Source organism: Lycium ferocissimum, chromosome 1 (genome assembly GCF_029784015.1).
Source record: "Lycium ferocissimum isolate CSIRO_LF1 chromosome 1, AGI_CSIRO_Lferr_CH_V1, whole genome shotgun sequence".
Classification (NCBI taxonomy): Eukaryota; Viridiplantae; Streptophyta; class Magnoliopsida; order Solanales; family Solanaceae; genus Lycium; species Lycium ferocissimum.
This window is the reverse complement of record NC_081342.1, coordinates 60,880,138-60,891,305: the sequence shown is the minus strand read 5'-3', so window position 1 is coordinate 60,891,305 and position 11,168 is coordinate 60,880,138. Positions and strand designations below refer to the sequence as shown.

The 11,168-nt window shown below is 30.9% G+C and overlaps 1 protein-coding gene across 1 annotated transcript; it reads right to left on the bottom strand.

Moving 5' to 3' along the window:
* Window positions 1-831: 831 nt before the first annotated feature.
* Window positions 832-5,572, bottom strand: LOC132030358 (probable cinnamyl alcohol dehydrogenase 6). Its single transcript, XM_059419962.1, has 6 exons — window positions 5,417-5,572; window positions 5,203-5,316; window positions 4,222-4,449; window positions 2,989-3,277; window positions 1,887-2,040; window positions 832-1,283 (listed from the first exon to the last, which is right to left on the bottom strand). Exons 1-6 carry the CDS (start codon window positions 5,566-5,568, stop codon window positions 1,078-1,080), a joined length of 1,143 nt encoding a protein of 380 aa, XP_059275945.1. The 5' UTR covers window positions 5,569-5,572; the 3' UTR covers window positions 832-1,077.
* Window positions 5,573-11,168: the final 5,596 nt, after the last annotated feature.

Sequence of the window (11,168 nt, the reverse complement as noted above, 5' to 3'; positions counted from 1 at the left end):
TCTCCATTTTCCCCAAGTTCTACTTTAGATTAGGGACACATGACATGGGTTAGAATTAATGGCTAAGATTTAATTGACTAAAATAAGGCCCTAACCATAATTTACATAATTAATAACTTATCCATCAATATATTAAAATATTTTCTCTCTCCTCCTATTTTAATTTTCCTACACAGGAAAATATTTTTGCTCTTTTACCCCGATGATTTCTCCCACTTATTTTTGTTTTCCTACGCAAACCCATTATTCAATTGGTGATATTTTTCATCTTTCTCAATTATGATGCTTATTAATTCACAAAATATAGACCCCATTATTCAATTGGTAATAGTATATTTCTGAAAGAGGGTATAGATTCCTTTCATTTTTCTTTATCCACATAGCAGGGTTGAAAAATCCTATTTCAAAATCTGAAAGATATCTGCAGCCATGATTTTCGAGTGTTGCAAAAAAATTTACACCAAAAATTGTTTTGGCGCAAAGAGGGAGAAAAGAATGAGTAAACTGATAATAAGCAAAAATATTTTACTGTGTAGGAAAATTAAAATAGCTAGGAAGAGACAGAATATTTTAATATATTTATGGATAAGTTATTAACTATGTAAATCATGGTTAGAGCCTTATTTTAGCCAATTAAATCTTAGCCATTAATTCTAACCCATGCACGTGTCCCTAATCTAAGGTAGAACCTGGGGAAAATGGAGAGAAGGGAAATGGAGAGGAGCCCAATCTTAATATATTACACGAACTAATATTAACATCTTAAACTCTATAGCGAGTTAAAAAACCATCTCAGTTTCTTGCCATGAGGAATTTAAGAGCTGATTAATAGATCCATTATTTTGATTTAATGATGGTCGAAAATCTTCAATAGAACATAAAGCTTGTGACTCAAATCAAGACACAGTAAGCTACATACAAGAAGAAGCACAAACAATTTTTTTTTTTTCCACCCAGCGTCTGATATCCTCATTGAGGCCCGACAAAATTAAAATTCGCACTGAAAAATCCCAAAAAACACAAACAACTTGAAACTATGTAAGAGCCTTGAACAATAAACACCATTCTTGAAACTCTCTAAAGCTTTGAGGATTGGTGTCCAGCTACATTGAGGACAAATCGAAACTTAACATCATTCTTGGCAAGCCTATCAAAGGCTTCATTAATTTTATCAGTTGAAACAACCTCTATGTCACACAAGATATTGTGTTCTCCACAAAAGTACATCATCTCTTGTATCTCCTTCACACTTCCAATAATGCTACCCCTAATAACTTTCTTGCCTGAAACATTTTTCAAAAAAGAAAAATAAAACGACTTGAATATGACATGTTTTCTATAGATTAATAATTCCAGGGGCAGATCTAGTACCGTTTTACCGAAATCCTGTAATTTTTGCCCAGATCTTTATATATATTAAAAAAGGATAATTACAGTCCTAAACACTTCGGCCAACTAGTTTACAAAATATGTACAACATGTATAGGTTGTGTATATTTATACTAAAATATGCATATACTATACATATAATATACATACCTATACACAACATATATACTGATAGTGCATACGTTGTGTATATTTTGGCTATGTTGGTAAAGTATTTGGCCGAACTGTACATATCCGTAACCGTAACCCTTAAAAAAAATCTGTCAAACATCTAATGATATTTTACCAACATAGCCAAAATATACACAACGTATGCACTATCAATGTATATGTTGTCAAACATCTAATGATATTTTACTGTGAACCCAGTTATTATTGTAGTATATTAAGTTGAGGTCGTTGTAGGAACCCGTAAACTTTAAATTATGTATCCGCTTCTGAATAATTCGTGCTGAAATTTAAGAGAAGTCAAAATTATTTCTGCAGGAAATGTTTACCATATATCAAAGGTGTAGCTGGGACTTCAATTGGCTGAGCTGGTTCTCCTACAATTGATATAATTCCATTCACTTTTAGCAGCTCTAAATAAGGCCCTAGAGAATGCTTTGCTGATACTGTGTCTATAACAAAATCTAGACTTCTTCTGTTCCTCTGCCAATCACCAAAAAGAAGAAAAAAAAAAAAAGCAAGAAGAGCAAATAAGTAACAAAAATGTTATAAAAACTAAAAGGGATAGTTTATTGTAGTACTGATGATGTGATGACTTGAAGTAGGTTTAATCTACTTAATCCTTCTAAAGGGATAGTTTATTGTAGTAGTAAAGTAATAAATTAATTATTGTGACAGAAAAAACTTAATTATGCTTATATAAAGTTTAAAAACGTCGAAAAATATTGGTCCGTTCTAAAAAAACACACATGTATTCTGCCACATGTATAAAATAGTCATATAAGTATAGATATGTGTGTCAGCAACTCAACTTATATAAATATCCATATATCACAACATAAATACACAAAAAAGGATTATTTTTATTAGAACAATAATGATAACCTCATGTCTTTCAGCATGAGGCACATCATGGGGGTTCTTTTAAATTTTAGTAAATTAGTCGGAAAATGTGTTTTAATATTTTAAAGTTCTTCCACACCAACATTATTATGCAATTGGGTTTCTGGTATCGTCCTACTATACTTGTGTTTATGGGACTGAATTTAGCATTTTAAAAAATAATAATTGAATTAGTCGGAAAAGGTTTTTAGTTTTTGTAATATGTAATAATTGAATTATTGTCTATTATAAAAATGAAATTTATAATTTTTTTTAATAAACTGAAAATTGTATGACCAAGATAAAATTACAGCTCAAGTAATTTGTTATAAAAAATAGCCAGCAAATGTGTAAGTTTTGTACATTTATACATATATATATATATATATATATATATACTATACATATGATATATGTACTATACGCATAATATACATATCAGTATATAGGTTTTGTATATTTAAGCTACTGTCGATAATTAAGCCAACAATACATTTATGTAAGTTTCCAAAATTAATCCCCTTTAAGAGTTGGTACGAGTTTACAAACCAGCATTTGTTTGAGGTCAGTGCTCAATATAAAGCCATCAGCACCCAATTTCTCTTTTGCATCTTTTTCTTTAAAAGGAGAGGTGCTAATAACAGTAACATGATGACCAAAAGCCTTTCCAAATTTGATAGCCATATGTCCAACACCTCCTAAACCTATTACTGCCATATGTTTTCCTTTTGATTCAAATAAGTTGCTGTGTTTCATGGCAGTGTATACTGTCAGCCCTGCTCCCATTAGTGGTGCTGCTCTATCCATGGGCAAGCTCTCTGGTATGTGCACTACATATCTACATTTAATTAAAACAATTAGAGAAGAATAGGAAGAGAAAAAAAAGAAAATTAGAAGGAACACAATTAGATAGTATTTAGATTATACTAACATTGTTTATGGTGTGATAGCCAATTTGCGCCTAGTTTATCTATTTCACTGAATACCTATTACCTTTCATCAACACCCACCAAAATTTAGACAGATGAAAAGAAATGATCTAATATTTTTTATTTTTACTGAGAGTTAAACACTGGTTTCTCGTGATTTTCATCCTATATATTGACTACTAGGCCACACCAGGAAAATTTGCACCGTATAATTTTTAGGCTACTGTTTAAATTATTCTTTTAGCCTAGTAGGTGAAATTCTTCATTTGAAAGTAATTTGATGAACTCATTTTTTGACTAGTAGGCCTTTTTCATCAAATTACTAGAGGATGAGTAAAAAAAGCCATTTGTGCAAATGTCCAGTCACACCTTCCGGTGCAACTAGATATGTAACATCTTTTAAATAGCTAGCATAACTTCTCTTGTATAGTTATTTGAATATTGTGATGCATTGATGTTATTACTTATTAGGGATCTAAATCCAACACTACTAAAAAAAAAAAAAAACAAACAGGAAGTAGCGACAGACAAATTATGTAGCTAAACACATAGAACTTTCGTCGCTAATCCTATTTAGCGACGGATTAGCGACATAATATCAAAATATTCTATCAACTACGAGCGATTTAATCACAAATTAGCGACAAGTTCGTGGGTGTTTCCAAGTTCCAACTTTTTTTTTCTAGTTCAAAGATTTTTTCTTTACCTAGCCACTACATTTAATAAAAGTTACTACTAATCAAGTTGAGAAAATATGCAAAATGGTAAAAAAGTGAAGATCTAAAGCATAATTGGACGTCATACTTCATTTTGTCCAAGTTGTGCACATTAAGAGATGTTGATTTCTTGTTACCTGTGATCTGCAACCAACATTGTGGAGTAACCACCATAGGTAGGACTGCCATCCCAATGAATGCTATTATAGACAGGTCTCATATGGTCACAGTAGTTCTCCTGGAAGCTCTTGCAAAGTTCACATTCCAAACATGATGCTGCTACATATCCAACTCCTACTCTCTCCCCTATCTTGAGGTTTGAGACATTGCTTCCCACCTTAATTACAATTCCAGTTATTTCATACCTAAAATTATATTACAAATCAAAGTTTAAGTTCTATGTACTGATGATACAATAATATTGTCAAAAATATGTCACTTATAAGATTTAATTATAGGTAAGATTTCTATGCTAAACATCACTTGGTAGCCTGATAAAGGTGGTAACTAATCTGCTACCGCAGATAAATTTTGTACAGCCAATGTATATTACTAAAATAGGCCATACAAATGGGCAAATAATTAAGCAGGGAAAATTTTCAGCTAAGTGCTCAACTATAGATCAATATGAAGTATAACCAGATTTTCAGAAGAAAAATAAATTGAATAACTTGTGAGTAGACCTCGGGATGACTCATCCGCGATTTCTAGTCTAGTTCAATTCAATCATAAAGGACTTGATACTTTGACAAATTACTTCAAGTGAACGAGTCAATAATATTTTCAGATTTTATTATACAGGCTAGGTGGATCCAGGGTCCAACAGCCCAATCGATTATGAATCTATCTCCTAGCCATATTATCCTCTTTGTCTCAAATCATACAAAATTTTACTTCTAAAATAAGTATGTGTTGTTGGGGTGGGTTAGGGTTGGGGGTCATTTGCATGAGTTATTGGAAATATACTAACATATATATATATATATATATATATATATATAGTGAAATGATTATTGTGTATATATATATATATATATATATATATATATATATATATATATATATATATATATATATATATATATATATAGTGAAATGATTATTGTGCAATAAGTTACCCGGGAACAATAGGATAGGCTGTGTTGCCCCAATCATTCTTGGCAAAGTGCACATCTGTACGACACATCCCACAATACAATATCTTGATGGTCACATCATCAACTCCATTTTCTCTACAACTCGAAACAATTGTTAGAATTTCCAAAAACTAGGAAAACAACACTGTTGAAGTAATTAATGGTAATAATGTACTAATTAAGATATATTACAAACCTTCTCTTGAAGATAAATGGTGTCAACTTGCCAGAGGAGTCGTGAGCAGCCCAACCAAGTGCAGTTTTTGTGAGCTTTGGAGTTGATTTAGCCATTGGAGAGATGGCAGGAGTTGTTATTAGAGCTTTGAGTACAGATGGAGAGAGTGGCATTTTGACAAGGCTTTCTATTTTTGTAGCGTGTTGGTTTTCAAATGAAGAGGGGACCTTTGTCTTAATTTATAGAGTTCTCATTCCTATTCATATCGACAATATATTCTGTTTTTGAGTTTAAGTTACTGACAGCAGTGGCAGAGTCGGGATTTTCACTAAGGGAGTTTAAAATATGAAGAATAAACACACCAAAAAGCCAAGGGGATTCAGAAGTAACTTGTATATACAGTGTAATTCTCTATCAAAGGGGGTGCGGATGAACTCATTTGCCTCTACCTGGTTCCACCCCTGATTGGCAGTATAAAAAATATTTTCAATCAAGTTACTTGTTAGGTATATATATATATGTAAATTTCTCTGTTGATAATCTCGTAAAAACGGTAACTAACCTTCTATCGCAAGTTAATATTTACTAAAAGTATAAAAAGATCTTTACCCTATCTGTACACCTAACGAAGATTCATGTATAGTTTTTACACTATTAGCTAGTGTAAGTTAACTTGCTATAGCATATTGTCTGCCTTATTTTTCAGGTAAGTGTTTATCCTATGGTTAATGACTTCTATAATTATCTTTTAGATAACTTAATAGTATAAATTTATACTGCGTTAAACTCTATGCACCATTAGGAGCCTGTTTGGATTCGCTTATTTTAGGTGCTTTTAAGTCGAAATGATTTTTAAGCACTTTTATAGTGTTTAAGTAAAATAAAAAAAGTGTTTTCAATCACATGTTTTTAAGCCAAAATAGTAAACATAAGTCAAAAGACATAAGCTAGAATCCTAAATTATGACTTTTGGCTTATAAATCAAAAGCCATAAGCCCATCCAAACAGGCTCTAGATATCTAACTGTTTAGGCTCTAGATATCTAACTGTTTTGATATAATTGAGTAGACCTACAGAGTAAAGATCTAGTTTGCAACATATAGCCCTGCTAGTAGGTGAAATAAATGTGAATTGTGAGACATAAAGTACTTGCAGTCTCATCTTTATATTCAGATTTAAAGTTTGTTAAGTTTATGTTTTTGAGCTTAGAAAAAACAGAAGAAGCTAAAAATACATAGTTTGCAGGACACATATGAAATATAACCTAGTGGTATTCGGCATGGATCCAAGATACCACTATATCTAATCCTAGGATTAATTATCAATTTCTTTACCTAATCCTCGTTTTAGGACGTGCGCTAGTCCGAGGGAATAATACATACTACTAGGGATGTACAAAGAAAACCGATAAACCGAGTCAAATCAACCGATAAATCGAGTCAAATCGAGAAAAAAAATTCGATTAGTGGTTTGGTGTTGAAAAAAAAATCCGACCATAATTGGTTTGGTTTGGTTTTAGCTAAGAAAAAAAGCCAAACCGAACCAAACCAACCCGACATTACATGTATTCAATTTTTTAAATATTTTATAAATAAAAATATTGATTTGTAATGTATTTTATAAATATTTCTTAAATTTTTTTTATAGTTTTTTTGCCTTTTATTATATTATTTCAAGCTTGAACTTAGAATTTTGAATGTCAATAAATTTTATATCCCATGAATGTTAATAACTCAAATAAAGTTTAACCAAAACCAACTCAACACTAATGCTAACAAAAGAAATTCAACTCTAACACTAGGAATGACAATAATGTTGGATATATATTCTTTAGTTTAGCATAATTGATTTAGAGAGTGAAAATACATAACTTAATTTTTTTTCTTTGTCATGTAATTAATACTTATTAGCCGCACTTATTTTAGCATGACTTAGTATTTTTAGATTATGGTCATTTTCTTTATGGCTTATTAATCAGCAATATTTATTTTAACCGATTTTATTATCTTTTTTGTTGAATATTTTAATACAATGTCATCACTCATTTCACATTTTGTGTTATTTTTTTAAGAAAAACCTTAATTATATAGTTGTATCTTACTAAGACTAAAGAAATATTTGAAGTAAAAGTTATATATTTTGTATGAAGACTTTTCTGGAAAAAAATCCGAAAAACCTGAGAAAACCGAATAACCGAGAGAAACTGAAGTTGAAAAACCCGAATTTTATTGATTTGATTTGGTTTATAAATTTAAAAATCAGACGTAATTGGTTTGATTTGGTATTTAAAAAATTCGAACCACCCCTGTCCATTTACACCCCTACATACTACTAGTTGCAGAAAACTATAGTCAAACAAAAGAATCTAAAAATAAATTTTATTACTATAGTTTATAGCTGTTCTGATGCCACAGAGCAAGTGGTCTATCCTAGCCATTCAAAAAAAGAAAGCTTGTGTGTGAATTGTGATATATTATTCACCAAAGGTTCTTTTTTTTTTTTTTTTTTTTAGCAAAGACTTGTAGACATCACAAAATTAGATCATTCTCCGTGGATGGTTACCATGGTTTGGTGATTGTTCGATAATAACTAGCTAGTATGATTCGATTTTTTTATTTATCAAACCAAATTAATTAATTATTTTGTTGGGTTTTTCATCCAAATCAATAAATTCTTTTTTCCCCGTCGATTATGCCAAACTCGTTCCCTTGGTTGTGATTTCTCCAGGGCCGGCTCAAGGCCAAGGCCACTAAGGCAATGGCCTTGGGCCCCAAATTTTTGGGGCCCCATTTTTTATCATGTTTTATTGCTAATTTGTTTAAAAAATTATTGTGACTTATAATATTTTTATATGTAGTTTCTAAATATGTAAATTGTATTTCAAAAAACTTAAAGATTGTATGTCCGAATTTCGGATATAAAAAATAAAATTTGACTCCTAAAATTCAAATTGTGTCACAAAACTTGAGATAGAGGGAGTAAACAATTTTTATAAAAAAAAAAAAGAAAAAAAAAGAAGAAGAATTTTTTTTAGTGACGTGATTGATTAGCTATATTGTTGTCACTTGAATATTTTTTAGAATAAATTGATTTGAAAAATTGTTAACAACTTTGTATTGTTCTTGACGATTATAAAATATTAATTAATGACTTCGCATCTAAAAAAAACTTTAAAAATAGACTTTAAATAAACATATATATCACAATTTTTTCTTTTAATAAAAATAGGGTCTCTCTTTGAAGCTTGGCCTTAGGCCCCTAATCTTGTTGAGACGGCCCTGGATTTCTCTATATAGTACGTAGACAGGGACTATGAGAATCTCATTAATTCATTCATGTGCATCACTAAGTAGATGACAAAGCATTTAACTATCTTAAAAGATTCATAGTTACTTCCACGTGTGCGTCCAAATATTTCTTCGGTCCTAGTTAAATACAACAATATATTGTGCTTTTCAAAAGAAAAAACACAAAATTTGAGAAGAGTTATGACATTATGCTAAAAGATAGTGTCGCCAACAGTAAAGCTAATGAAAATCCATAAAACAAATACTGTTAATAAGAGTAATGGAAATGGACATAGATTGATTTTGATTTAAATTGAATAATAGACATCTATGAGCTATAATTCTATAACAGACTTAGTAGACCATTCAAAATTGTAAGTCCAAACCCGAAATAACATGTGTTTGAAACAAAGATCATGAAAACTTTTAAGAAATACTTCCAAATGACACTATAAAATATTTTTAAATATAAAAAAATTTAAAACATTATATGCACATAGTGTCGATTTAGTTTGATTTTGATTTGACATTTTTTAGTTAAACCAAACCAAACCAAATCAATTATGGAGGAATTTTTTTTCTCAATATCAAATCAAATCAAACTAAACAATCAGTCAGTTTTTTTATCGATGCTCAATTTATCGATTTAATTTGATACGATTTATCAGTTATCTTTGGATACCCTAGTAATCATAACAAGGACAAGTAAAGGCAAACTTTTCATAGTAATTCTGAGTGTAGATTAATAGCCAAGCCTACCCTTTTGTGCTTGTCAATCTATATCCCATTCTGTAACTATAGTTTTCTTTGATCACAGATCGACAAGTGATCCGTACTTTGTCCCCCTTCCGTCATAAGGCTTGTAGCCTGTTTGGCCAAGCTTATTTTTCCTCTAAAAGGACTTATTTTTTCAATAAGTGCTTATTTAAAAAAAAGTGAGGTGTTTGGCCAAGCTTTTGGGAGAAAATAAGTGCTTTTGGGGAGTAAGAAACGTTTTTCGGTGGCTAGAAAAAACGATTTTTGCCAAAAGCACTTTTTTGAAAAGTACTTTTGAGAAAAATACAAGCGAAGCACTTTTTAAAGCTTACAAACACTAATTCGTGCTCAAAAGTGTTTTTTTAATTAATTGGCCAAACACAAAGCTAACTTTCGCCAAAAGTGCTTTTTTGAAAATCTTTTTAAAATAAAATTTCGATTTTAGAAGGAAGGCCCAAGCAGTATTATTGTCCGACTCGAGAAAAGAAACTCCTGTGTTTAGAACCACAATATTAGGAAATTTGCCAAATTCAGTTCTGACTATAGTTGCAACCTATCTCATATTTGGCCGCCCTCAATCACAAACTAGAAATTTTGGAAGATAAAGTAAAGAAAGAATTTTGGGTCTGTTAGGTTCAAGGTATGCCAGTTGATTGAAAAAGAAAGTCAACTTTCAAGATTCAAGAAGCCCCGGACTCTCCTAACCTTGGTGAGCCCGCCATGCTTATTGTAATAACATACTTTAGTTAACATAAAATTTAATTATCAAGTCTATTCCAAAGCATCACACTACCAATTACTAACCTCTAAATTGACCACGTGGATGGACGGCAGTCAACGGATATAAACAAGGAAGACACATCTAAAAGAATGAAACAATCACGTACATGTGCAGAACTTTAGATGAATTCCTTTTTGTCTGAATCATGTTCTTATTATAGTTGATGTTATTATATGTTAAGTTCAAGTCTTCCTCTCTTGCCTCTTTTAGTACTTGGTTGAATTTGTTATTTTTATTTCAGAGCTGCTATTGGAGACTTGGAGTAAAGCCAGTTGCTGAATCATCCTCCATCTAACCATTCTCTTTTGTATTTCATACACTATAGATGACATTAAAAGCAAATATATCACCAACCTATTTGTTTAGTCATGTGAATAGGATAAGGAGGAAAGAAAGAAAAAGGTGGAGGAAGACGACAAAAGTACTTGCATGATCAGGAAATTCTAAAAAATATATTATTTTCATGATGGGATTTGTATTTGGACATAAATAAGTCCTTTTTTGTGTCTCATCCTTCGTTATCCAACATCTATTGATTTGATTAATTTGAAATTGATTTGATTAAGTCCTTTTTTTATCAACTCTTTGAACTCGTATTCGAGACATTTTGTTAGGGGTGAAAGAAATCGCATCCACCCCACCACCAAATACTTTGGTGGTACAGAAGAATGTCAGAACAATCTCCTAACAATTTTATGACAAATTTTAGCTGAAGATAAAATAATTAAAAATAAAAACCTCTTTTCAGAGCAACGAAATATAACCATAATCGTACCTTCTTTGCAAAGCATGAACGAGAAATCCTACAATCTTTTTAAACCATGGCACGATGCTACAATTCACTTATCAATAATCAACTCTTTGGTGAATTGTACTTTTTGAAAAATTAATGCATAGTTCTGTGATTTTGATGATATAAATATAATTTTTTGACTTTATCGGTATTTTG

What these genes read in the sequence shown, in the direction of transcription:
- LOC132030358 (XM_059419962.1), bottom strand. Translation starts at nt 5,568, where the DNA reads ATGCCACTCTCTCCATCTGTACTCAAAGCTCTAATAACAACTCCTGCC. An exon ending in GCCTATCCTATTGTTCCCGG is followed by an intron (nt 4,450 to 5,202) that starts GTAACTTATTGC and finishes ATATAATTTTAG; the next exon opens with GTATGAAATAACTGGAATTG. An exon ending in ATGTTGGTTGCAGATCACAG is followed by an intron (nt 3,278 to 4,221) that starts GTAACAAGAAAT and finishes AATTAAATGTAG; the next exon opens with ATATGTAGTGCACATACCAG.